This window comes from Piliocolobus tephrosceles, chromosome 12 (genome assembly GCF_002776525.5).
Source record: "Piliocolobus tephrosceles isolate RC106 chromosome 12, ASM277652v3, whole genome shotgun sequence".
NCBI classification, from domain to species: domain Eukaryota; kingdom Metazoa; phylum Chordata; class Mammalia; order Primates; family Cercopithecidae; genus Piliocolobus; species Piliocolobus tephrosceles.
The window spans coordinates 94,569,101-94,596,335 of record NC_045445.1 but is presented as its reverse complement, the minus strand read 5'-3'; the positions used below and the strand labels follow the sequence as shown (position 1 = coordinate 94,596,335).

The 27,235-nt window shown below is 46.5% G+C and overlaps 3 protein-coding genes and 1 non-coding gene across 7 annotated transcripts in view; 3 read left to right on the top strand and 1 right to left on the bottom strand.

Moving 5' to 3' along the window:
- The window catches only part of ITIH6 (inter-alpha-trypsin inhibitor heavy chain family member 6), a 64,757-nt gene extending 56,361 nt beyond the window's left edge, over positions 1-8,396 (bottom strand). The window contains exons 1-4 of the mRNA XM_026451704.1: positions 8,295-8,396; positions 7,120-7,274; positions 2,068-2,178; positions 984-1,231 (exon numbers count right to left, since the gene is read on the bottom strand). Of these exons, the coding sequence (XP_026307489.1) occupies positions 984-1,231; positions 2,068-2,178; positions 7,120-7,274; positions 8,295-8,396 (616 nt within the window). The remainder of the gene's footprint in view (positions 1-983; positions 1,232-2,067; positions 2,179-7,119; positions 7,275-8,294) is intronic.
- A 9,372-nt stretch (positions 8,397-17,768) lies between these two features.
- On the top strand, positions 17,769-26,193 carry MAGED2 (MAGE family member D2). Of its 4 annotated transcripts, none has more exons than XM_023202023.2 (13): positions 17,769-17,972; positions 19,473-19,546; positions 19,886-20,377; positions 21,003-21,311; positions 21,432-21,495; positions 21,756-21,835; positions 22,334-22,428; positions 23,117-23,196; positions 23,294-23,336; positions 23,664-23,726; positions 24,844-24,958; positions 25,432-25,868; positions 26,059-26,193. In XM_023202023.2, the coding sequence occupies exons 2-12, from the start codon at positions 19,502-19,504 to the stop codon at positions 25,858-25,860; spliced, it is 1,815 nt and encodes a 604-aa protein (XP_023057791.2). In that variant the 5' UTR covers positions 17,769-17,972; positions 19,473-19,501; the 3' UTR covers positions 25,861-25,868; positions 26,059-26,193. The 4 variants fall into 4 exon arrangements, with proteins under 4 accessions (XP_023057791.2, XP_023057793.2, XP_023057792.2 ...); XM_023202025.2 differs by having other exon boundaries at positions 17,892-17,977; XM_023202024.3 differs by lacking the exon at positions 17,769-17,972 and adding an exon at positions 18,509-18,602.
- TRO (trophinin) overlaps positions 18,456-27,235 on the top strand; it is a 141,869-nt gene continuing 133,089 nt past the window's right edge. The window contains exon 1 of the mRNA XM_026451708.1: positions 18,456-18,537. The gene's annotated coding sequence lies outside the window, so the exon portion shown is untranslated. The remainder of the gene's footprint in view (positions 18,538-27,235) is intronic.
- On the top strand, positions 24,554-24,681 carry LOC111535802. Its single transcript, XR_002729567.1, has one exon. It is a non-coding gene; the product is annotated as a small nucleolar RNA SNORA11 (small nucleolar RNA).

The window sequence follows — 27,235 nt, the reverse complement described above, 5'->3', positions numbered from 1 at the left end:
GAATTCTCTCAAAGTCTCACAATGGTCCTGGGCTGTAGATGGCATCTCGTCCATTTTACAGATGGGAAAAGTGAAGTCGAGCAGTGGAGTGACTGGCTTTGATGGTCCCACATCAAGGGAGTGTCAACTCTGGGATTTGGATCCAGTCTGTGTGTCTGTCTGTGTCTGCTACATCCACTGTCCACCCCAGTGCCTCTCTGGGTCAACAGTCGAATGAGTTGGGACCTCCTATGCTAAGCAGCTTTGGAGGGGTGGCCACATGAACCGGGGATTTCTCTGCGTCTGTCCTCTCATCTCTCAGATGAGGTGAGCAGGCAAGCTCCGTGATTCTCCAACCTGACTGGACATCAAGGTCGCCTGAGACTGGTTGATGACACAGCTTCCTGGGCCCCACCCCCATGCTACTGAACCAGACCCTGACGGTTGGGCTCCAGGAATCTGCATTTCTAGGTGCCCATGTTGTGATTCTGATGTAGCCAGTCTGGCCTTCCAAAACCTCTAGGTGATATTTGAAGCAAGCCTCTGAGGCAAGATGCTTCTCTTCCCTCCAGGGCCTGAGACGGTGTCCTCCAGGGAGCTTGCAGTTGCTGTGCGCTCACTGTCCTGCCATTCTCAGTGGGGATCCAGGGAAAAGCATGATTTGGCCAGTGAGGCTTCTATAGCCTTCAGCATGGTTAACACACGATTTAATTTCATTAGCCCACTCAGCAAACCCTCCCTTATCACTGATTTTTTTTTTTTTAGGGAAATCAGGGGTCTGGGAAGTTTGTAATGTGCCAGGTCATACAGCTTGTAAGGACCAGGCCAAGGTTAAATTCCAAATATTTTCACCTTCAAACATGCCCTCTTCTCACTGAATCAGGAAAGAACTTGGCAGTGAGTACAGAGCAGAAGTGGCACTAGAGGGAAACCCAGTGGAATCGGGAAGGTTTTCATTCCGTGAACGCCAGTCTGATGGGTAACCTATAGTGCTGCCCACATACTTGCATGGGCATTGGTGCGCAGGCGGCTGGTCCTCAGGGGTGGTATGTGCACATAGGAGATGCCTGTCCTTTCTGACACTGTAACCTCTACGCTCAGCCTCTTCACCAACTGGCCGGGCCTCAGGCTCACCACCAGCTGGTAGTGGCCCTGGTGACGCTGAAGCAGTTCCTCATAGGCCAGGGAAAAAGTCACCTCTGTGCCTGCTGCCAGGCTGGTGGAGATGTGGAACTTCTCTGATTCCCGGTCCCTAGGCAGGAAAAGGAAGAGGGTGGGAAGAGAAAGGGATCTTCTGAGGGGTACAGGGGCTGTTAGATGACCTAGATTTGTTCCCCCCAACCCTGGTCCCAGGAGACCTGACTAGGCTTCTGGTTCAGCTGAGTCACTGGCCATGGTCCGTCATCCATGCATCCACTTATCAATCTCTCTCTCCCTCCCTCATTCAGCCTCCTAAACATTCTGCTTGCTAAATTATCTCACAGGTGGTCCACCCTCAAGGGAACTTAGTCCATGAAGATCTGAATATAGAACAGACCAACTAGGGTCTAATGATTCATTTTACAAAAGAGTTTTCAATTTACATACAATGCCTCGTCCCCTTCAAATAGACCCTCCCATTATCCCCTCCCCTATGCTTTTGAAGGAGCTTGTTTATATGGCAGTAACTCAGTTTGCTGGAGCCAAAGCTAAAGTTTTCGCTCCATGAAACTCTCTTGGAAGCTGGGAGGAAACACTGAAGGAAGACAATACATTTCTGCCCGCTGAATGGAACTCAGGAAACAAAATTCAATTTAGAAAAATCTCACTTGCATATAACCTTCCCGGAAGGCGCCAATTCTTAAATAAGCCACAATCTCCTGACAGTAGAAAAGTGGAAATGGGGAAATAAATTTCCATTTATTGAACACCCACCCTGTTACAGGCTTTGGTATTCATTAACTCACATATTCTTCACATGATCCTATGAAGTAGAGGTCATGTCCCCACTCTGCAGAGATGGAGACTGAGGACCAGAGAGAACGTGCATCTCCCCTGATCACACAGCTAAGATGATTAAGTCATGTTTTGGACTGGATGGGGCCTTACCTGATGCCTACGTGAGCAGCTGTCTTTCCTTGCTGATGGGCTTCTTCATAGATTTTCTTTGCCTGGTGCTTCTCTTTGACTTCTGCAATGTAGACTTTATTGTTGATGGTCCTAATGGGGCAGGAAAGAGGAGGGACAGCAGAGACAAAGAAAATAAAGAGTTGGTCAGAGACAGAGAAAGAGACACACGAGGTAGAAAGAGGAGGAGGATAGAGATAGGGAAAGAGAAAGAACAACACAGTGCCATAAAGCCCCAGTGTGAGCGGCAAGAAGAGAAGAAGAGGAAAGGAGAGGGAGCTACAGAGTGAAGTAGTTATCATTATCTCCATTTGTCAGATGGGGAAATAGAGGCCACACAGCATATGGTGGATCTGGTATTAGAGTTTTGTGTTTCCCAAAGTGTTGAATGAATTCTACCTTTTGGCAGATTAAACCCATGATCTCATAGATATTGTTGCTCAGAATAAGGCTAACTCAGATCATCTCAGAAAGTATATATGTTGAAAAAATATATTGGGTAAATAATATGGCCATATTAATATAAAAATATATGAAGTAAATACTATGGGTGGTAAAAGTGGTAAAAATTGTGAAATAAGTGTGCAAATTGTTGCAAAGTCTTCTGGGTCTGACTAGGGAGGAGGACTTATCCTCAGGGAACTCAGAGACTGATGAGTTACAAGCAGACTTGCTTACCCCCATTTTCCTCATTTCTCTAAGGAAGGTAATAAAGTGAAAAGAAGCTCAAAGAAGGGAGAGAACATTTTTGCCCAAGTCTTCAGGAAAGGGTCCTAGAGAAGGTGGCCTTGAAGCTAGGCCTGAAAGACAGGGAGGATATGGATAAAGAATCCTCACTGGCCATGCCTTCTCAGTTTCCTCTGTTGGCTCATTCTCTTCCTAACCTCTAAATCTTTGGAACACTCCAAGGCTCTGCTGTCAACCTTTTATCCTCTCCCCTCCCTCCCTCTCCCCTTCCGTTCTCTATTCTTTCTACACTGGCTCCCTAGGAGATGTCATTTAGCACCATGGCCTTAAATACCATTTATATACAGATGACTCCCAAATCTGTATCTCCAGTGTGGACTTGTGCCCTGAACTCCAGACCCATACATGCAATTTCTTACGTGACATCTCCACTAGAATGTTCCATAGACACCTCAAGCTGAACATATCCAAAACTGAGCTCCTGATAACTCTCCCCTCCAAAATCTGCTCCTCCTCTGGTATCTTTGTTTCAGGACATAGTTGCTCAGCTAAAAATCTTAGAGTCATGTTGGATTCTCCTCTTTGTTTCACAATCCACATCCAATCCATCAGAGATTTTCAGCTCCATCTTTAGAAGACATCCACAGTCTGACTGACTTCTTACCACTTTATTTGCTGCTGTACCCCTGGTGCCTGAAATATGGCTTGGAACAGAGGAGGTGCTCAACAATTATTTGTGGAGTGGACATCCTGGACAGACAGCAAGAAAACACAGAAAGTGTTTCAGGGGACAGCAAGTAGCTAAATTTGACTGGAGTGGAGGGGCAGGAAAGGGAAGTATGGAGAGAAAGTTGGAGTGGTTGAGTGGGCCTAGAGAATAGGGGGCTTTGAACACAAGACTCAATGAGCTCATACAGCAGCAAAGACTTTTTGCCATGGAGAATGGAGAGTCTTGCACAAATCTTGAAAAGGGGAGAGATGGGTCAGAGCTGGCCTTTGAGGAGTGATAATTGGGTGTCCTAGAGAAAGTTAGTGCAACTCTGTAGGAGGCAAGTACAACGGTTTCCATTTTATAAGTGGAGTAACTGAGGCACAGGTATCAGGAAAGTTGCTTGACCGAGGCAGCAGCTTCCAGAAACACTGGGGGAGGATAGGCAGGTGGCAGAAGAGACCACTCAGGGAAGAAGTGTTTCTAGGCAGCTGAAACAGAGTATTGCTGTGGCTGGGCTAGTGTGGGGGGTGGGCCGAGCTGGCACCTTCCCAAGGTCTCCTGGGGTGTGAGGGGGGTAGGGTGGAGCTGGTCTGGCAGCAGGACACTGGGGCCTCTGTGTGTGTGCTGCCTCCAGCCAGCATACTTTCCACAGAGTCTGCCCAAGAACATTTCCTCCAGCCTGCTTTGCTTAATTTTTTTAAAAAATTCCTTTGGTGTTTTTTTCAATTGAAGCAAAAATCGAAATTCTGCCTGACTACTTGGCTGTTACATCATTTGACTGCCAGCTTCTCTGGTTAGCCCTCCATACTCCAGACCCATGCCTGCTCTTTTCGGTCCTTGATTCGCCTGGGTCCCAACATGCAATGATCTTGGTCCCTTCAAATTTTACCCATATGGAAATCCTGCTTTCAGGGAGCCCTCCTTGACTGCCTCAGCACTTCTCCCCCAAACTCCCTGACTCTGACTCCATACCAGTTCCCTCCTCTAACCCAATCCTTCTCCAGGGGAAGTGCCGGGACGTTCTTGATGGCACAGCCTAGGCCCACCCCAGGGCTGCATTTGAGGTTGTACAGATTGTTGATGGCTCAAGAACCTCCTCCCGACTAACAGGGACAAGCGGGGCTGAACAAGGGCGGATATTCTGCTTGTGCTGGGCTCACTAATCTGGTAAATCTGATAGTCCCTCTACCCAAATCCAGGGGCCTTTTTGTAATTCACACTGAAGTGTGGTACTTGTTAATGAGGCCCCACTAAGTTTTCTCTTTATCTGCTCCAACTCCCTTGTTTATCACCTCAACAGGGTACTATCATCTACCAGGTCTAATAAGCTGAAAAAAGGTAAACACCATCTATATTTACTTACTCTCCACTACAGTCAGGTTGTTTCTCCCTTGATGGTCTCTCACATCCACCACCACTGTCCTGCTCCCACCTTCAGCATCCTCTACGTGGATTCTGCCCCTGTTCACCTACTCAGCTCTTGGCCACCTAGCTGGCCCCTCCAGTCCACTACCACTTCACAATCACCTCTCCTTGCTTAAAACCTTGCCATGTCTCCTTATTATGGCCCACACTTATTTCTAAAGAGGGGTGCACATGTCCCAGGGGATGCTGGAGACAAATCGAGAGGGAGTGGGAAAATAATATTCACACTCTATTTTAGGGCTTTTTCCTCATCCTTTAGGGATTAATATTTATATGCTTCATAATATACCTAATATATTTGCTCAGCAGTATATTTATATAATGCATAAATGAATAAGTATATATGTTTTGGGAGTATATGATCAAGTTTTTCCTGATAGGTGTGCAAACACATAAGATGGTTTGGAGACCATTAAGTGAGACCCAAGTAGGTGTTTTAACATTGGAAGTCCTCCACAGCCTAGTCTTTCTCTGCCTCTTACATCTCATTTTTTTTTTTTTTTTTGAGAACGAGTCTTGCTGTGTCACCCAGGCTGGAGTGCAGTGGCCCGATCTCGGCTCGCTACAACCTCCGCCTCCCGGGTTCAAGCGATTCTCCTGCCTCAGCCTCCCGAGCAGCTGGGACTACAGGCGTCCGCCACCACTCCCGGCTAATTTTTGTATTTTTAGTAGAGACAGAGTTTCCCCATATTGGCCAGGCTGGTCTCGAACTCCTGACCTTGTGATCCGCCCGCCTCGGCCTCCCAAAGTGCTGGGATTACAGGCTTGAGCCACCGCGCCCAGCCAATCTCATTTTTTTTTTTTTTTTTAACCACTCTTCTATCTCTTGTCTGTCCCTGACAGTACAGCGACACGGAAACTTGCAGCTTCCCTAATTAAGGGAACATTTATGCCTTTATTCCTTTTTCCTGGATTCCTCCAGTCCTGCCCTCACCCTGGTTGCCTGGTGAAGATGTCCTATTTCAAGCCTCAGTTTAGGTGTTATCTCTCTGAGGTTTTCTCCACCAGCCTGGGAATAGGAAACGCACCATTGTCTTCTGGTCCACCTCACCATTCTAACCATTCCACATTCAGACTTCTCTTTCTCCCCAGCATACTTTATTAAAGCAATCTACTCACTGCTCCCCAACCCAACGCTCTTTTTTAGAGACAGTCTCACTCTGTCACCCAGGCTGGAGTGCAGATATCAAAGCGCACTGCAGCCTCAACCTCCCATGTTCAAGCAATCCTCCTGTCTCAGCCTTCTGAGTAGCTGAGACTATAGGCATGCGCCACCATGCCCTGCTAATTTTTTTTTTTTTTCTAGAGATGGGTTCTCGCTATATTGCCCAGGGTAGTCTTGAACTCCTGGCCTCAAGCAATCCTCCCACTTCAGCCTCCCGAAGCTCTGGGATTACAGGTGTGAGTCACTGTGCTGGGCCGGTTTCCTTTTTTTATATCCTCCCTTAAACTGTGAACTCTTTGAGACTGGGGACTATATGCAGTTCACCTTCCTCTTTCTGTTGGATTCAGCACAGTGTAAGTCACACAGTCAGCACCAGGAAATGTTTGTTTAAAAAGCAATAAAGCTAATATTATCAACTACTTAATATGTGCCTGAAGCTAATTTTAGCATACGTTTCCACGTATATTAATTCATTTAATCCTTGAAAGTGGGTGCTGGCTGGGTGCAGTGGCTCACGTTGGTAATCCCAGCACTTTGGGAGGCCAAGGCAGGCGGATCACGAAGTCAGAGATCGAGACCATCCTGGCTAACGCGATGAAACCCGTCCCTACTAAAAGTACAAAAAATTAGCTGAGCATGGTGGCATGCGCCTGTAGTCCCAGCTACTTGGGAGGCTGAGGCAGGAGAATCACTTGAACCTGGGAGGCGGAGGTTGCAGTGAGCCAAGATTGCACCACTGCACTCCAGCCTGGGCAATAGAGCGAGACTCCGTGTCAAAAAAAAAAAAAAAAAAAAAAAAAAAGGAAAAAAGAAACAAGAAGCTGGATTCTAATTTTATCCCCATTTTGTAGATGTGTAAAATGAGACTCCCAGAAATGAAGTAATTTGCCCTGGGTCCCAAACTGGCAGAGCCAGGATTCAGACTCAAGAAGTCTGATCTCAGAGTGCATTCATTTAATCACTATGCTCTGCTGACAGAATAAGCACAAGAATGAACAAATATATGCACAAATGAATGAAGTGGTGACTTTGGAAGCAGACTTACATAGTGAAATTGGAGATAAAGGCGAGATGAGGCAGATCCAGGTCAAAGATGGCTTCATGGGCTTCAGCATGTGGATTAAACAGGACAGAAGTGACCAAGGTGTGGGCGTAGCGAGACACCACCGTGGAGTGCATGGAATAGCTTGTCATTAACAACTGAGAGAGAAGACAGGAGGAGGTGTTTTAGGTAGACTATGTCCTCAGCCTAGATGGGCTAGTACTTGGGAACCCAAGATTCCTACACAGGCCTCAAAGTATACAGGTGGATAAACTGAGGCCTAGAGAGGGAAAACAGCCTCTGTCATCCATTTGGTGGATCTGCCTGATTGCTTCAGCAAGCTTTATCAAGTCTCAGAACTCACAGAAGATTAGAGATCAAGGGACCTCTCTGGACAAGCACTTCTCTAACTTTGATGTGCACGTGAATCTCCTGGAAATCTTGTTAAAATGAAGATTCTGATTCAGCAAGACTGGGGTGAGGGCTGAGATTTTTATCTTTCTAAAAAGCTCCCACAGGATGATGCTGATGCTAGTCCACAGATTTCACTTTGAGTAGCAAGGCTTTAGAATATAGCAGAGCAGCCGCCATTCACTGAATCCTACTCTGTCCAAGGCACTGTGATAAATATCGATTTTTTTTCTTCTTTAGGATCTCAGGTGTAAAGAGTCGCACTTATAAGAACAATCAGGCACTGCAAGCATGGTAAGTATCTGGCATCCATGGTGAGGGCACACAGCAAGTACAATATCTATCTTCTTCCTCTCCTTTCTTGAGGTAATGGTCCCTCTATCTACCTACACGTGATGCACAGCTAGTTCCTTCCCAGTATGGGACAGTGGGAAATGGGGACAATTTGAGATCAGACGGACCTAGGTTCAAATTCTGGTTCTGCCTCTTCCTGTGTCTTAACTTTGGAACCTGTTTTCTCTTCTCTATAATGGGGATAATAATATAGCCCAGCTCACAGAGATGCTGTGAAGACTAAATGAAATAATAATTCTGGGACCCCTGGTGTAGCACCTGACATGTGCTTAGCAAATAGTACCTCTTTTCTCTGGCTCTAGCTTCTCAGTCATAGGACTGAAGAAACACACTGAATAACCTTCCCAAATTTCCCCCAAGAAGCTAATTTTATCACGAATCCCCAAGCTTTGTTCCCTCATCCCAGAACTGACCTTTGTGCTTGATGAAGCGGGGACAGGGGGTCCCTGGTATGTCAGTTCAAGAAGAATGATCAGCAAAAAGCTGACACAGATGAGGTACCTCCACCCAGACATGATGCCACCTCTGGCCTAGATCTGTTGTTCACATCCAGAAGATCTGAGCCCGATCTCCAAACCCTTGCTCTTTTAAACCTCCAGGTATCCCTTCTCTTGAGAGGGAGGGACCATCCTGAAGGGTGGGGAAGGCTCTGAATGTGGCATTGAGGCTCACACAAGCCAGGATTGTCCAGGAGCTGGGGCTGGCATCTTGCCTGGAGAAGGGCCAGTTCCATGCTTCCTTTTTTTCCCTCATCCAACTGTAAGATGAATGGAAACTAAACATACCAGAGCGCTGGGTCTGTCTGTTTGCTGTGTTGGCTCAGGGTGGGGTTTTTCTTTCCTATAAACATCCACAGGAGCCCAGTAACTGGGGCCAGAGAAAGGTCACTTAACATTGATCATCTTAAAAAGGTAGCGGCGATGAGAGAGGGATTGGCAAGGCAAGCCCCCAATACTGGTCTTCCCTGGTATTGACTTTAGCCTAGTGCCTGGAGGGACTTACTCAGGATCCCATAACAATTTAGGGGTCCCACAGACATAATAAGACTTACAATCTCTAGAATAGCCAGAGGCCAAGACAAGCTGGAGCAGGACTGAGAAAGAATATAACACAGTGGTTTCAAAACAGGCTTTGGACTCAGACCACCTGGGTTTGAATCTCAGTTCTGCCACTTACTGACTGTATAATATTGAGCATGTTATTTAACCTCACTGTAGCTTCAGTTTCTTCATCTATAAAATAAGAATAGTAATAGCATCTACTTCATAAAGTTCTTATGAAGATTGAGTTTGTACTTTTAGAGTGCTTGGCACATGGTAAGTGATCAGTAAATAGCTGCTAGGAGGAGGGCAGGATGAGGTATGACAGAGATCAAAAGTGTGGAAACCTCCCTGTCCTTGGAGATCTGAGTGGAGGGAGAAAGGAGGAACTGAGGTGCTCTGGACTCAGGATCTGCAGGTCCTGTGGAGGGTAGGGGTGAGGAATGGGGCTGAGAAAAAGGAAAGGACTTGAAGGTCTACACAAGGACTATCAGCCTCAGTCAGAATCCTGCCACCCTGGCCCTCCCGCCTCCACCCATCCACACAGGGAGCATGGACAGCTCCAGTACTTACTCTCGGGGGCAAAATCTCTGACGACGTTTTACAAACTACCCCAGGAACACTCAGATTTGTCCTAGGGCATTTGGCATCACAACAAAGTCTTCTCATTCTGGCACCTGTGGGTCCCCAAACCTGTCAGTTGCCACCTCCCACAAGTCCACACCAAGTTTCCCCTCAGGATTTCCTCATGAGGGAGAGCCTTAGCTAGAGAGCAGCTCTGCTAGAGAACAGCTCTTAGCTAGAGAACAGCTCTGCAACAGAGAAAACTCCCATCAACTGCCCAGTCCTATTCTCTTAAATATGAATGAGTGGCCAAGGAGCCTCAAGCAAATTAAGGAAGCCTGTAGCATGAAAGCAAAATACTAAAAGAAACAAATAGAACAACTAACCCTAGAGCAGTTTGAGGATCTGGGAAACAAAAGAGAACTTCAGGGGAAAAATTGATACTATTCTCAATAAGATTCAAGAAGATACAACATGCATAAAACAAGAACTAGATGCCATAAAGCAGAAACAATCAGAGAAAACAGAGATTCCTTAGAAATTAAAAGTAAGTTACTGAGATAATAAATTTCCCAGGACCAGGAAATGAGGAAATCTCCCAGAATGTAGGGCAAAAAAGCCAAGGCAACAGAAAATGTGAGAGAAAATTTAAGAGAGATGGATTAATCTAGCAAATTAAACATTTGAATAATAGGAGTAATTTTGTTTTCTAGACAGAGAAAACAAAACAATGAAGGAAACTTTAATGAAAACGTATTAGGCCAGGTGTGTTGGCTCACATCTGTAATCCCAGCACTTTGGGAGGTTGAGGCGGGAGGATTGCTTGAGGCCAGGAGTTTGAGATCAGCCTGGCTAACATAGTGAGACTCTGACTCTACAAAAAAAAAAAAAAAAAAAAAAAAAAAAAGTGAAAAGAAATAGCCAGTCATGATGGCTCTCATCTGTAAATCCCAGCTGCTTGGAAAGCAGAGGCGGGAGGATTGCTTGAGCCCAGGAGTTCAAGGTTACAGTGAGCCATGATTGTGCCACTATACTCCAGCTTGGGAGGCAGAGTGAGACCTTGTCTCAAAAAATAGATATATTAGAAGTTATAATAATTTCCTACACCTGAAGAAGGATCTCCACACAGGTGCCCAGAACAGCAAATCCAGGAAACAGTGAATCAAATTCAATCAAAGACTGCAGCAGCCTCCTTACTGGTCCTCCTCCTTCAGCCTTCATCTTCCCCTTTTCTGCCTCCCACCAGTATATTTTTACAACAACCAGAGGGATCCTTTTGAAACCCAAGTCAGATCCTCTCCCCTTTCTGCTTAAAACTCTCCTGTGGATCCCACCTGTGGCTTACATGGTCCTATGTGAGAGGGGTCAGTGAGGCAAGCCCTCATTACCCATTTGACCCCATTTCCTATTACTTCCCTTCCTGCCTTCCTCCATCACTCTAGCAACTCTGGCCATTATGTTCTTCAAAAATGCCAGACATGGGGAAAAGAATGCCAGGAATGATCCTGTTCCATGGCCTTTGCAATGACTATTCTTTGTGCTTGGAATGTTTTCTCACCAAGTATCCACTTGGTTAGTTCTCTCACCTTATGCAAGTCTTTGCCCACATGCTACCTTTTCAGTGAGTATTTCCCTGACCAACCTATTTACTTATTTTTAAATTTTTTTGTTATTGATGCATAATATTTGTACAAATTTATGGGATACATCGATATTTTGTTACATGCATAGAATGCGTAATAATCAAGTCAGGGTATTTAGGGTGTCCGTTGCCTTGAGTATTTATCATTTCTATGTGTTGGGAACATTTCAACTTATCTTTTCTAGCTATTTTGAAATATACAACACATTGTTATGACCAGCCTACTTAAAACTGAGATTTTTCTCCATAGCACTTACAACACATTTTAATTTGAATACATTTTACTGATTTATCTTATTATCTTTTCTCTCTCCCTTACTAGAATCAGCTTCATGGGGGCCAAGGATTGCTATCTGTCTTCTTCACTGCCCTAGCCTAATCTCCCAGAACAGTACCTGGCACATGGTAGACACTCAAAAAATACTTGTTGAAGGAGTGAATACAAAAAAATTCAAGGAAAAGAGAAAGGCTTTTAGAAAGTGTGTGTGTGTGTGTGTGTGTGTGTGTGTGTGATTATTCAAGAAAGTCTTGGCCAAATACAAAGCAAAATAAAATGTAATATGATTATGAGCAGCTGATAAGAGTATAAGAAAGATTCCATTTGACCTCGATGCTAGAAACATTCTCCTCTGAGAAGCCCAAAGATTGTGACCTTGAACTTGAAGAGAAGGAAGTGTATTCCAGGCTCACTGCTTGGCTAGATTTTGAAAAATATTTACATAGCCATGATAATGTGAATGCTGTTTATTGGGTTTCAGGTCATAGAGTCAACCTGGAGAGACAAAGCAGGGAAGATCTGATTGTGGCTGCAGAACAAAATGTAAATGTTAATAGCCAGGGCAATGTAAAAGGAAAGATAAAACTGACAATGTGGGACATTGAATGGGCAGGGGGAGGGTTGTAGCCATAATATCCTTGTCTTAAAAAGTGGGGAGTCAAAATTATCTGTCAAAAATGGATGGAATACAAATAGAGGTCTGAGTATATCTTTTTCAAGTTACAAAATTAACCAAAAACAAAAAAAGGAATATCAGTGTTAACCATTGCAGGGGAGTAGAGGGAAAAGTGACGCACTGTACATAAACAAAATCCTTACTGCCATCTCTGGGATATTGTCTAATTTTATTTTTAAAGAACCATTACATACACATTATCTAGAGTTGTAAAGGGAACCCACAGTAGAGCTAAAACTAAAAACTGTTAAAAGTTGGCTTTGAGGGGGTGGGATGGAGATGGGGAGGGTTGAGGCAGGGGACTATTAGTTTTTGTCATATGATCTTCTGTACTATTTCATTTGTTGTCATGTACAAGCATGGAATTCATAAAAATCAAATGTTAAAAACTGCATGTTGATCTCATAACAATGAAATAATTATATTTCCTATGACACTTTATGACAATATCTAAATGGGCATATGGATATTCAGTGAGATGTGCCTCCACAGATGAAAAACATACTGTAATGTGCCTAGCATATGTCTGTGAAGAGTGTTGGAAAGGGTATTCTGGGACTTAAATCATTGGACAAAGTATAGTGTAGTTAAGGCTTTGGTATTTGATATTCCACTGACTTGGGTTCAAGTCCTCTCTGTGCCACTCATTGGTCGCCTTGCCTTGGCGACCAAAAGAGAGGTCTCACTTTTAATATTGCCATCTGTGAAATGAGGCTAATGTTCACACAGTATAAAAATAAACCCCTTAAGAGCAAGGGCCACCTCTGTAGTGGTGTCTAATACATAGTTGGTGCTCATTTTCTGTTGAATGGCCTAATCATAGCTCACAAGCTTGTGCTGAGGAAGGACTCAATATACAGAGAACAGGGGAGAATGAGGGTTAGTCCAAAAATAGGTAGCAGGTTTCCTCATCTATGGGAAATTTGTCTTTTGTTAAACAAAATGTCATTTTTGCTGTGGAAAGGTAGCCCTTAGGGTTTAGAGTGAAACAAAGTTAACTAAATTGCCCTACATGTAAAAGGGGAAAAAATGAGATTTCACCAGCAGCTCAAGGAAGAAGACATAGGCCAGGTACGGTGGCTCATGCCTGTAATCCCAACAATTTGGGAGGCTGAGGCGGGCAAATCGCTTAAGCCTAAGAATTTGTGACCAGCCTGGGCAACATGGTGAAACCCCGTCTCTACCAAAAATACAAACAAACAAAAAACCCAAAAATTAGTAGGGCATGGTGGCATGTGCCTGTAGTCCCAGCCACTTCTGGAGGCTGAGGTGGGAGGATCACTTGAGCCCAGGAGGTGGAGGTTGCAGTGAGCCAGGATCACACCACTGCACTTCAACCAGGGTGACAGAGTGAGACCCTGGGGGAGGTGGGGGGAAGAGAGAGAGAGAGGACATAGGAGCCTGGAAATGGAAAGGAGAGAAGTTGCCAGCATGTTGGAGGACAGAAAGGGTCCAACAGGGGTGGGGCACGGGGCCTAGGAGAAGTAACAATTATTAGGCCTTTTCCAATGGTAGGAACGGCTATGGAACTCTGAAGAACAAGAAAGTTCGATGTCCAATTTAAAGTTGATTTCTACGCTGAGCTGCATGGTTTAAATGACTAAAGAAGTGATGGGCAGCCTTAAAAGGAAACCTTTGCTACCCTCTCCCAAATTTTCCAAAATTCAGAGATACGGATTCTGTATAGTTTGGGAGAAGGTAAATGTGCTAGGATAGGATTGGTGGTGGGGATATTCTGGGCTTTCCATTTGAGCTTAGGAATCTGGAGTCTTGGATGCCTGTGGGATTAGACAGTTCCGTCTCAACATTCTGCACTAAGCAATCCTTAGCCTGCCTTTCCTTATCTCCAGAACAGAGCTGCCTGATAACAGCCTTTCATCTTTCCTCTTAGTTGATATGTAGGATCTATATGATCTCAGATATTTCTATACTGATCTGTGGGTGCTAGAAATGGGCCTGAGACCCAGTGACCTAGGTTCTTCAGAGTTTATGGGTGGATGATAAAGATCAAGATTCCAAGAGTTCACAAGGAGAAGGTGGGAGGAAATCTCTCTGGTCAAAGGGTAAAGATTATGAACTAATTTGTCTTTTCTCCCCTGATGAGGTTGCCTCCTGCCCTCTGATCCCCAGATCATAAGATAAGGGTGTTAATGGTATTATGTTATGAAGGTGGTGGAACTGAGAGGGGTCTGGGGAAGTTTGGGTTTGGCAATCTTTGGGAATGCCTCTCTGATAGATTTGGATGAGATTTTTCCTGACTTCCTGAATCCAATAGTATCTCCTAAGGTTCTGACTCTATATTCCTTTAAGTTACCCCAGGATCCCAAAGACCACAAGTGGGACCGAAAACATTGTGAAACTTAAAATGTTGGAGGTTGTAACCTAGTGTAGATATACCAGAAGTGTAGTTGTAACAGAGGGTCTTCCCCATGGGGACAAAATTGCTTAACAAAGGCTCCTAGGCAAGAGAAGGCAGGGCATATCTGGTAATAGTGAAGTGTTCTGTTTAGGTGGAATATAGGCAACTATATCTAGTACTTTCAGAAAAACAGCAGGAAAAAGGCTGGAAACTGAGTCAGGGCTGGATTTTGGGAGAGCCTTGAAATCAAGCTCAGGCGTTTCTTGGGAAAGCATTCTATATCCATTGTCATGAATACCTCACCTGCTATTCATATCTCAACTCACTGTAATCAGGAGACTGCTGCATGGAATAGACTCTGAAATAACAATGGCTTAAATAAGACATATATCTATTTGCCTCACCTAAAAGAAACCCAGAGGTAGGCAGTTCACGTTGGCTTCATGAAATTGTTATGGATCCAAATTCTTTTTAGTTTACTAATCCAGTATCCTTAGAGTGTGAGCCTAGTCCTCATGGCCTTTATTCTGGGAGGCTATGTATCTAGCTAAAAATCAGATGGCTTATTACTAAGGAAGAAGAGGAGCATGGATATCAGGGTAAGCAATTAGCAATCTATGCCACAAACGTGCACTGAAACTATTCCTTCCAAGGTCACCAGAGACCACCACTTGATCGTCAAAGTCCCCAGACATTTTTTCAGGTCTTACTTTTCTTGATTCTTGGCAACATTCATCACTATTGACCTTGACTCCCCCCTCCTTTCAAAACAATCTCTTCCCTTACTTTTGTGACACTCCTTTCTCCTTTTTTTTTTTTTTTTTTTTTTTTTTTTGGTGTCTTGCTCTATCACCCAGGCTGGAGTGCAATGGCACAATCTCGGCTCACTGCAACCTCTATCTCCCAGGTTCAAGCGATTCTCCTGCCTCAGCTTCCCAAGTAGTTGAGACTACAGGTGTACTCCCCCACACCCAGCTAAGTTTTTGTTTTTAGTAGAGATGGGGTTTCACCATGTTGATCAGGCTGGTCTTGAACTCCTGACCTCAGGTGATCTGCCCACCTCGGCCTCCCAAAGTGCTGGGATTACAGGTGTGAGCCACCACGCCCGGCCCTCTCCTGTTTTTCTCTCTGCCTCTTTGGTCACTCCTTATCAACCTCTTTCATGAGTTCCTTTTCCTCCACCTATACCAAAGATGCTTTTAGGCTGCAGGGCTCTTCCGTGGGCCCATGTCTTTTCTAGCACTGTGCATTCACTGGGGTGCTGTTGCCCTTTCTCATGAATTAAAGAACTATTTATGTACTGATGACTCCTAGAACTATAGCCTCAGCCTAGACCACTTCTCTGAGCTTCAGACATGTATATTCAACTGCCTGTGGTACATTTCCGCATGGACATGCCACAGGTGCCTTAAAAGCAATGTTCAGTTCTCCTCTAACCTGCTCCTCAAACCCGCTCTTCCTTCAGTATTCCTGATCTCAGTGAGAGGAGTTACCATTCACACAATCTCTCTAATCAGATCGCCAAGAGTTCCCTTTGACACTCTGCTCCTCCTTGCCCTTCTCTTCACAATCCAGTTACTCAAGTCCAATTACTTTTTACTTCTTTACTATCTCCTCGATTCAATCACTTCTCACTACCTGCCACTACTCTAGGTCAAAGCACAATCATTGCTTACCTAGATGACTACAAAAGGCATAAGTACTCTCCCTGTTTCCAAGACAACACCTATTCCATACTCCATATAGCAGCTAGGTGTTCTTTCTAAAACACAAACCTATGCTGTATCCTTGCCTAGAATCCTTTAATAACTCCTGGGTGCTCTCAGGATCAAGACCAAAGTCCTTATCTTGGCATTCAAAACTTGCCAACTTGCCACGATTTGGAAGGGATGGGGAATTTGAGATGCCAGAAATAGAAGAAAAGGAGGCGCTATGTCTAGTGTGGATAAGGGAGAAAATCTAGGAGGCAAGAACATGGTGAACTGATACCACACACTTGGAGAAAGCAATAATTCAGAGAAAGAGAAAAGACAGGAAAACAGAAGCCTGCCTTGAATATGCAAGAAATTTTTGTGTGTGTCTATCTTGAATTATCCATAGAACATAGGGATTCATGATATGTTATTTACACAGTAAAAGGTGACCACATAAAGCAGGAGACTTGTGCCCATTTGAATTACATTTATATGTGGAAAGGCATTGAATATTATTTCCGCAACTAACCATTGTGCTGAATTTTATTATGGTTTCTAATAACTTTTTAGTTGATGCTCTTGGGTTTTCCAGGTCTGCATTTATATATTCAGTAATTAATGATGATTTGTCTACTTCCTATTATTTTACATCTTATTTTGTTCTCTTGAATAGATCCAATTGCTTATGTGAATTTATTATGTGATAGAGGTGCCATTTCAAAGCAGAGAGGGAAAAGATGGATTAGTTTGCACATGATGTAGGGGTAAGAAACTATGATTTTGGAGAGTAATCAAGCTGAATCCGTATAGAAAATAAATTTTGAAATGATCAAACATCTAAATATAAATAATAAAGCCACAAAAGTGCTTCAAAAAAAAAACGGGGATTGTTATAGGAACATGAAAAGCATCTTTAAGCAAGCAGCAGGATCCAGTTGTGATGAAGGAAAAAATGGATATATTTGAATACATAATAATTAAACATTTTTGTTTGGCAAAAATTATCATAAATAACATGAAAAATATTTGTAATATGTGACACGTACGCGAGAGACATTGCTGGTGGGAACGTTATTCCATGTACTTTTTAGGAGTAAGTTGACAAATTTTGTATCTTTTGTTATCAAAATGGAAGACTTTTTTGTAGCATTTGAGCTAGCAAAAAATACCATAAACAAACAAAAAAAAAAAAGTGCCCCAAACAATCTAAATGTACATGCGTACTGGATTGGTTCGATAAATTATGGGACATCTATACAATAAAATATCATGCAACTGTTTAGAAAAATGTGCACCAACGGAAAGATTTTTTATATATAACTGGAAAAAACAGGTCGCAGAACAGAAGGTATGTATAGTGTACCATTTGTCAGAGAGAGAACCTGAATAATTAGTATACGAATAGAAAAAAAATCTGGATAGCAAAATGTTAATAGTGGTTATTTCTGGGAGATAAGAGTGGCCTTTCATTGGTATGTTATATATTACTGCACTGTTTTAATTTTTACAACAACAACAACAACACAACATATTACCTTTGTAATAAGAAAAAATGAAGATATAAAAGTAAATTCAATGAATGACTTTCTTTCGGGGGCGGTTTGGGTTGGAAGAGTTTCAGACTGAGCCTGGTACAGTGGCATAAACATGGGCTTTGGCGTCAGACAGCCCTGAGCAGGGCCCCATTGCCCCACCCCCGAGGAAGGCGAGGGGGGGTGGCAGGGGGCTGCGGAAAGGGGCTGGGCTGGGTTGGGCTGTCTGCAGCTCTAGCCCAGGAGGCTGAGACTTCGAGAGGGACTTAGAGAAGGCAGACGCATCCCGAACTCGCTGGAGGACAAGGTGAGGTGCGTTGAGATTGGGGTTTTATGGAGGTCATACAGTGGCTCCAGACCCCTCGAACCCATAGCCAGGCAGATGAGCAATTCTTACTGCACCACTGCAGCTGAAGCAGAGGTGACCTGGAGTGGTGTGTAGGCAATGAGGACGACTGAGAAAGTAGTAGGCTGTACAGACTGGGAGCAGAGACGAGCGGAGGAGGAGGGGAGAAAAACGGGGAACCGGGAATGTTGGGAGGGGGACGAGGAATACAAGGAGGGAGGGGGACACTAAGGGGGAGTGAAGATCCAGAGAAGAGAATCGGGGATGCAGAGAGGGGTTAAGGAATACTGAGGGGCAGGGTGTGCAATCGTAACACGGAGGAGGATGTAAGGAATGGGAAGAGGGAATTCTGGAGTAAATAGAAAATGTGAGGTGGGAATAGGGAGTAAGGAGCCGGGCTAAGGGAATACGGAGGGGGGCATAAGGAATGAGGAGCAGGGAGCGGGGGAGGGGCAGACAAGCTGGGACGGAGGCCCCCTAGGGAGGCGGAAAGGGGCGGGACCACTTCCGGCCTAGAGAGGGGAGGGCAGTCTCCGAGTTTCAGAGGGGCTTGGAGTGAGTGGACGCTCTCGGGAATTGTAGGAGGACGAGGTGAGCAGCCGGGCCGACTTTTGGATGAGAGCCCCGCTAGGGGTCGGCCCCACCCTCTGGGATCTGGAGAAAACCTGTCATAAGGATCGGATCGTACCGGATCCATCCGGCTGGGAAGGGAGGGGACTGGACCCGGTTTGGCCGGGCCCAAGATGGAATCACTAGCTCAATATTTATTTGAGGAGGGGGTGTAATAGGGAAGGGGCGGAACCAAGATGCGCCTGTTTGGAGGGGGGCGTGTTAGGAAGAAGGGCGGGGCCAAGAGACACTGGACTCGGTAGGGCGTGAGTAGGGGAGGGGCCGGGCCCACCAGACACTGCGACAATTTTGGAGGAAGGTCTTGTTGGGCAGGGGGCGGGACCGAATGGTACTGCGGACCTGGAGAGGGGCGTGTGTCGGGGCAGAGTGCCAGACTGAGACCACGATCATTGCGCATGCGCACTATGTATCGCTAGAAAGGGGCGTGTTGAGAAGGGCCAGCACGGAGACGAGCCAGCTGCTGAATGCGCATGTGCACGGTGGACATCAAAGAAAGGGCTCGTGCTGGGAAAGCGGGCGGGGCTGAGAACGGCCCTGCAGCCGACGCGCATGCGCTCTATCGACCTGCGGCTGGGTGGGGGGTGCACTGGGAAAAGGGGCGGGGTCCTCAGAGCTGCCGCGCTGGCACATCTTCCTGGAGAAGGGGAGGGTGCGGCTGCAGAGAATTGAGACTTAGAAGCTTTGGATTCCTGTATCTGAGAACGGAGGCGTTGTGGGTGGTGGAGGGGGTTGGAATTGGGGACCTACGGAAGGTAAGGATCAGCCTCCAGGCACAACAGGGGAGAGGACGTTCAGTGGGCTTCAACTTGACCCAGGCCTTCTCCTTTTCAGGCTCAGCTCTTGCCAGGCCAAATTGAGACATGTCTGACACAAGCGAGAGTGGTGCGGGTCTAACTAGCTTCCAGGTAAGGCCTCTTTCTGTCCTTTTCCAGCTGCTTTTCCTCTCCAGCCCTTGTTGCTGCCCCAAGTCCCTTGGCTCTTCCCCTCCCATCCTGGTCCTTCTCCACCTACTTTCCTGCCTGGGTGTCCCCCTGCCCAGTAGTGGGAGGGAGAGAATGTGGGCGGGCCCCTCTTCTGCCCTCAGTTCTTGCTCAGAGGAAAGGGAGGCCTTGTTGGGCTGAGGTGGTCAGAGCACACCGCAGGTAGGAGTACAGGTCAGAGTAGTGTGGCCTTGGAATTTTGGAGCCATTTGCTTAGTTGGGGGTGGGGAGAAGGTCTGTGAACTTCCCTGCTTCCTCTTGCAGGCTGAAGCTTCAGAAAAGGACAGTAGCTCGATGATGCAGACTCTATTGACAGTGACCCAGAATGTGGAGGTCCCAGAGACACCGAAGGCCTCAAAGGCACCGGAGGTCTCAGAGGATGTGAAGGTCTCAAAAGCCTCTGGGGTCTCAAAGGCCACAGAGGTCTCAAAGATCCCAGAGGCTCAGGAGGCGCCTGCCACCCAGGCCTCATCTACTACTCAGCTGACTGATACCCAGGTTCTGGCAGCTGAAAACAAGAGTCTAGCAGCTGACACCAAGAAACAGAATGCTGACCCGCAGGCTGTGACAATGCCTGCCACCGAGACCAAAAAGGTCAGCTGTGTGGCTGATACGAAGGTCAATACGAAGGCCCAGGAGACTGAGGCTGCTGCCTCTCAGGCCCCAGCAGATGAACCTGAGCCTGAGAGTGCAGCTGCCCAGTCTCAGGAGAATCAGGATACTCGGCCCAAGGTCAAAGCCAAGAAAGCCCGAAAGGTAAGACCTCTGCAGTCACCACCCTTCGTTTTCTACTCCTCTCCTCTCAGTTGGTTGATTTGTTCTACAAACATTTAGAAAGATCCCTGTGCTCATCAGGGCTGTGGGGGGCACTGAAAGTAATGTGATGTAATTCCTGTCTTCAGAGAGCTTGCAGGCTGATGGGGAGATGAGACAGGAATACACATAACTGCAATCTGAATATAATGCAGTTTATATTTACATAGTAGCTGCCCTGTGTTAGGCCTTGAGCTAAGCACATTTATGCAGGTTATCTCATTAAATCCTGAAAGTAATTCTCATAGCCCCAATTTTATAGAGAAGGAAGCTGAGTTCCAGAGAGGTGAAGCAGTTTGTCTAGGATGGTTCAAGCAGAGCCAGTAGTGGGCACAGAAAGAGAAGAGACTCAGCCTCCACCCACCCTTGGTTTGCTCCTGGCCTGCTAGGCAGATGAAACGCTTGCTTGGAAGTCAGTGAGAAACAAACCCAGGTTTCAGCATGGCCAACATCTATTGAGTCAGGCTGTTACTACAGGGATGGGATTGGCGGGTGCTTCCTGGAAGAGACAGGGAGAGGAAAAGGACCACTTGTTTCATCTGGTGATGTTGAGCTTCTGTTGATGCAGGTGAAGCATCTGGATGGGGAAGAGGATGGCAGCAGTGATCAGAGTCAGGTTTCTTGCGGGCCCGGAGGGCTATGGGACCCCTTGGAGCCCTTGGCCTCAATGGCCCGCAGGGCGCCAATGGGACCCATAGCTTTTTGGGCCCGCAGGGCATCAAGGACTCGGTTGGCTGCTTGGGCCCGGAGAGCCTTGCTCTCCCTGAGATCACCTAAAGCCCGTAGGGGCAAGGCTCGCCGTAGAGCTGCCAAGCTCCAGTCATCCCAAGAGCCTGAAGCACCACCACCTCGGGATGTGGCCCTTTTGCAAGGGAGGGTAAGAGCTCTTTCCTTTTTACTCTGCCTTTTCTACTGCCTTGGCTGCCCTTTTCTTTGCCATCGTCTCAAGTTTTCAGCAAACTTGTTTTGGTCTTTCCATCTTTTTCTACTCTGCCAGGCAAATGATTTGGTGAAGTACCTTTTGGCTAAAGACCAGACGAAGATTCCCATCAAGCGCTCAGGTAAAGTCCTACCAATCCTCCCTCTACCCTGAGCTCTGCCCTCCATTGCCCTCGCACCATGGTGCTGGGGATATCCGCTGCTCTTATGCTTATATCTCTGTCCTCCCAAAGTTCTAATTTGGCAGTGCTAGCATCTCTGTTGATAAGCGCAGAACCTGGTTATGCCACTCTTGGTGTGGTTGGCAAAGAGTCTATAGCTTGGGCATCAGGGCCACCTGGCATCTCTTCAGTCAGGCGCTTACACCACTTTCCCCTTGCAGACATGCTGAAGGACATCATCAAAGAATACACTGATGTGTACCCTGAAATCATTGAACGAGCAGGCTATTCCTTGGAGAAGGTGAAGGGGCAGCCCTGGGGGATGGGCACAGTGGGGAAGCCTTGAATTGAACAAAAATGCGCAAGTCCCTTCTCAGGGGAACCAAAGAGACCTGCTAATCCAGCTCCATCACTATGCTGAGGGGCAGACAATGGCCTAGGGAAGGGTGTAGATGAGCGATGGGTCACACAGCAAGTCAATGGTAAAAGTACAGTTAGGACCCAAGACACCCAACTTAGTCCTGGCTTCTGTCCACAGCTCATGCCATGTATTTCAGATTTCACCTCTCCCTTTCATTCCCCATTCTCTGTCTCCCTAGATTCCCACTCATCGCAAAGATGATGATGACAATAGTACATTTGCTGCGTGTTTACTGGGTGCCAGGCACTTAGCTATGTACTTTGTGTGCATTATCTCACTGATTTATCACACATGCAACACTCCTAGGTATATAGGGAGCTGCAGCATGCCCCGGAAGCTGAATTTTGTCATCTCATAAGCTGTTCTTCTCATCCACAGGTATTTGGGATTCAATTGAAGGAAATTGATAAGAATGACCACTTGTACATTCTTCTCAGCACCTTAGAGCCCACTGATGCGGGCATACTGGGAACGTAAGCTGGGAAAGGGCTGAGGTGTGGGGGGCTTCTGCTTTGGCCATGTGCTGCTACCCCTTCTTTGTCCTACTTCCCCCATCCTCTTAGAGAGTCAGGAAAGACAGGGACTCAAAAGCCCCATCCCAGTTCCCATGCATAGTTGGAGCCCTGCTCACAGTTGTGATGCCTGATTATGATTGACTGAAGGGTGTAGGAGCCTGGGGTGGGACATTCCTGCTGTCAGCTTTGCTGTTTCTGTAGAAGCTTCCCAGGAAAGCAGGCCTGTCGTTGCTTGCCTCTTCCTACTGGGTGCCTGGCCTGGCCTTGGCAGAGTGGTTCTCAAGGAGGGCTTCCTGGTGTGGGTGGATCAGGATGCATGAAGCACAGGAGTGTCAGTGGGGCTGAAGGTTCTGGGAGAGAAAGAAGGGATTCACATGGACTGAGTGCTTGTGTTGTACCAGGTTGACAGCCATTCTTCCGTCTTCTTGGAAACCCAGGGAAGGGAGAATATGATTTTTCTATTTTACTGAATAGTAAACTGAGGCTTGCAAGTCTAAGTGCCTTGCCCAGGGTGGCATAGAGCTGGAAGCAGAGACTGGGCAGAATTCTGTATCTGAGGCATCTGGGAGAGGCTAGCCTAGTGAGCTGGCTGGTGTGTCTATGGTGGCTGCTGGACATAAACCTCTCTGTCCTGTTATTTCTCTAGGACTAAGGACTCACCCAAGCTGGGTCTGCTCATGGTGCTTCTTAGCATCATCTTCATGAATGGAAATCGGTCCAGTGAGGGTGAGTGAGTGGCTGGGCATGCAGCTGAATGGGCGGCCATGGTCTGGATTCCATGTGTTCAATTTCTGTCCCTGTCTCCTCTTGCCTCCCCTCGCAGCTGTCATCTGGGAGGTGCTGCGCAAGTTGGGGCTGCGCCCTGGGTATGATTGGGCTCTCTCAGCGCTTGCTGTCCGTGTTGTCCTTTGGCAAGAGAGGATGGTCCTAGGATTGCATCAGTCTGGTGGTCTGGTGGAGCGGGTGGGGTGCTGGACTGGGTAGAGGGCCCAGGGTTCTGACCTGGGTGGATGATGGGCAAATGGTCCTGAACTCTCTGCTCCCTCTCTCAGTGTCCCTTGGGCTTCTATGGAGCTTCCCTCTTGTGCTGGAAACCTCTTTTCTATCTTGGAAATGCCTCTGCCCACATCTGGGAAGTGTCACAACCTTGAGTGAATGTATTTGTTTATTTATTTTTCTTTTTCTTCTCTCAGGATACATCATTCACTCTTTGGGGACGTGAAGAAACTCATCACTGATGAGTTTGTGAAGCAGAAGTAAGTATCTGTCTGGTGTTCATGTGTTCCATGCATTTGGCCTATTTCAGAACTGAGTGATAAAGCCATGGTGCCTGCATGCATGTGTCTATGTGTGTGTGTATTTGCATATTTGCATGTATGCAGGTGGTAGATTATTCCTTGGGTGGTGATGGGAAACGGAAGCAGCATATGTTTCCTGATCTGTTACATGTACCTCAACATTTGTCTTGAGACCAGTTCTGCGAGGGAGGGATTATCATTACCATCACTGTATGTATGCAGAAACTGAGGCTTAGAGAGGCGAAGTCATTTGGTCAGGGTTACACAGGTAGCAAGTAGAAGAGTTGTGTTTAGAACTTGGCTCCAAAGCCTTAGTTCTTTTTACTCTGCTAACTAGAGCTTCATAGAAATTAATTTCCATAAAGAAATGACATAGAATGGTAGCTTCAGGCAACCAGGTACCATGCTGGGGAGTTGACTTGTACATCTCATTTCATTTTCATAATTACCCTGCAGCTATCATCCCTTCCCCGTTTTACAGTTGAGAGACCTGGGGCTCTGAGAGGGGAGATCTGAGCATGGCCCACAACTGGTATGGGCCTGGAGTCCAGTCCTCTTGAATTTCTGGCCAAGGCTCACCTATCCTTGGTCCTTGGAGGACATTTGAGCACTCACACAGCCACACGCATGTGCACACAGAAACATACACACACACACAAAGGGTCAGGAATTCAACATTTGTGAAGCATGCTGCTATTGGCTATTCTTCCTCTGTAGTCTTTCTGGTCATTTTCTGTGGTGGACCTTTCCGGGCTTGGCCAGTCTGAGGCCAAGACACTTGCAGTGGGGTGTGCTCAGAGCAGGGGGCCCAAAGAATGGCTCCTCTGTCTACAACACACCCAACAGGAGTCTGGGGTCATTGTGATGAGGGCCTCAAACTTGTGGCTTCCCTATGAACAAATGTCCCCCCACACCTCTGTGTGGCTTCTGGTCAAGACCAGTGGGATAGGACTCAATATTGGAAGAAGACTGCAGTAATTGGTGGATAATGTTGCCATCTGGAGCCTGTCCAGTCTATGCATGGGTAGGCCATGAATGGCCTTAGAAATAAAGGCTTTGAACCTCTCTTTCCAAGGTACCTGGACTATGCCAGAGTCCCCAATAGCAATCCCCCTGAATATGAGTTCTTCTGGGGCCTGCGCTCTTACTATGAGACCAGCAAGATGAAAGTCCTCAAGTTTGCCTGCAAGGTAATTGGAGAGCTGCCTGAGCTCGGCAAGTCAAGAGCATGGGGTGCCCCTGGCTGGGGCAGACTGTGTGCAGAGCAGTCTGAAGTTCAAATCTGAATGTTTTGGTGCTTCTGTTAATTGTCAAAACACTGTAACAGGTACTTTATCTGAATCATTTAAGCTTTAAAACCTGATATGTCATTGCCCTGTTACAGATGAGAAAACTGAGGCCCAGAGAGGTTGGTAGGTGGCATGTCCAAAGTCATGGAGCTAGTAAATGTCAGAGCAGGGATGGAATATTAGGTGCATAATTACTGGTAATACTGTATTATTACTCTCACCTTTTTACACTAAGCATGTAGCATAGCGCCTAGCACAGAGAGTAGATGCTTAATCCTCTTATGCTCCTTCTGATGGTTATTTACATAGTAATACTGTATTATTACTATGGCTTCATCCCTCTGTGCTCCTTCTGATGGTTATTTTTGTTTCAGGTACAAAAGAAGGATCCCAAGGAATGGGCAGCTCAGTACCGAGAGGCGATGGAAGCGGATTTGAAGGCTGCAGCTGAGGCTGCAGCTGAAGCCAAGGCGAGGGCCGAGATTAGAGCTCGAATGGGCATTGGGCTTGGCTCGGAGAATGCTGCCGGGCCCTGCAACTGGGACGAAGCTGATATTGGACCCTGGGCCAAAGCCCGGATCCAGGCGGGAGCAGAAGCTAAAGCCAAAGCCCAAGAGAGTGGCAGTGCCAGCACTGGTGCCAGTACCAGTACCAATAACAGTGCCAGTGCCAGCACCAGTGGTGGCTTCAGTGCTGGTGCCAGCCTGACCGCCACTCTCACATTTGGGCTCTTCGCTGGCCTTGGTGGAGCTGGTGCCAGTACCAGTGGCAGCTCTGGTGCCTGTGGTTTCTCCTACAAGTGAGATTTCAGGTATCTGCCTTGGTTTCAGTGGGGACATCTGGGGCTTATGGGTATGGGATGAGGAGCTGGATGATTCTAGGAAGGCCCAAGCTGGAGAATGATGTGGAGAGTGTGCCAAGACACTGCTTTTGGCATTTTATTCCTTCGTGTTTGCTGGATGTCAATTGACCCTTTTATTTTCTCTTACTTGTGTTTTCAGATATTGTTAATCCTGCCAGTCTTTCTCTTCAAGCCAGGGTGCATCCTCAGAAACCTACTCAACACAGCACTCTAGGCAGCCACTATCAATCAATTGAAGTTGACACTCTGCATTAAATCTATTTGCCATTTCTGAGTTTATTGCTTTTTTTGGTGGGCTGTCACATTTTGGTATCACATTTAAAAATGAATGAGTTGGGAAAGTTTCCGCCTCAGTCTGTGTTTAGTTTGAGGTGATATTGTTGGATTCCCAGGAGTGAGATTAACACACCTTTCTGGCATAGATTGGGCCTCACGTCTAGCCTTCAGGGTGGTGGGATTTTAGTGGGGTGGAGTTAAAGAGATTGTAGTTACAGGGGACACACTTTGAAGGTGAGGCTTGAGGTCGGCAAGTCTGGAGCAGAAAGCATAAGTAGAGGAGACTGGACATCAAATATAGAATCTCTTTTTGAGAAATTTGAATGAGGAGAGAGAGAGGTACAGAGCTAAATGGAGATACAGGAACAAGGGAACATTTTCTTGGGGAAGGAGAGAGACTTGAGTAGGGAGGAGCCAATGGAGAGGAAGAAGTTGAAGATTGACTTCTGCAGCCCAGTCGTGGAGGAGGTGAGAGGAGTTGGGTTGTGGGAGGGCCTGGGAGAAGGGACTACTCAGATAGGACTCAGGGAGGGGGACTGTGTCCTATCTGAGTAGGATGGAGCCTATCTGAGTAGGATAGAGGATGGAGCCCATGATTTTTGGGGAAACAGCAAGGTGCTCAGTAATCTTGGTATGGGAACCATGAAGATGAGTGTTGGTTTATTCCAAGGTTTGGGTTCTGTTGTTTGGATCTGGAATAAGAACAAACACAGGACCAGGGCAGTGACTGTGTGAGTCTGTTCCTTCACCACTGTGTCCATGGTACCTGACATGTAGTAGTTGTACACAGAGTGGGGGAAGAAATGGACCATGGGATCCAGGCAGGCTTGGGGAGGAGAGATGAGGAGAGTGTATGATAGATTGGGGGACAGTACAGGAGTCTGTGGATATCTCTGTGAATGATGTGCATCTGACAGTGCAGAAGTCTCAGAGTAAGTCCTCATTAGGAGTGTCTGCTATATGTCTGGCAGCATTCCAGGTATCTGGAAAGGGGTATTGAGAGAATAAGAAGTGTGATCTGGGGGATTAGTCAGACAGTG

Excerpts from the sequence above, each read along its gene's own strand:
- MAGED2 (XM_023202023.2), top strand. The coding sequence starts at position 19,502 with ATGTCTGACACAAGCGAGAGTGGTGCGGGTCTAACTAGCTTCCAG. Across the intron at positions 22,429-23,116 it reads GATGCGGGCATACTGGGAAC|GACTAAGGACTCACCCAAGC; the intron begins GTAAGCTGGGAA and ends TTATTTCTCTAG. Across the intron at positions 24,959-25,431 it reads TCCTCAAGTTTGCCTGCAAG|GTACAAAAGAAGGATCCCAA; the intron begins GTAATTGGAGAG and ends TTTTTGTTTCAG.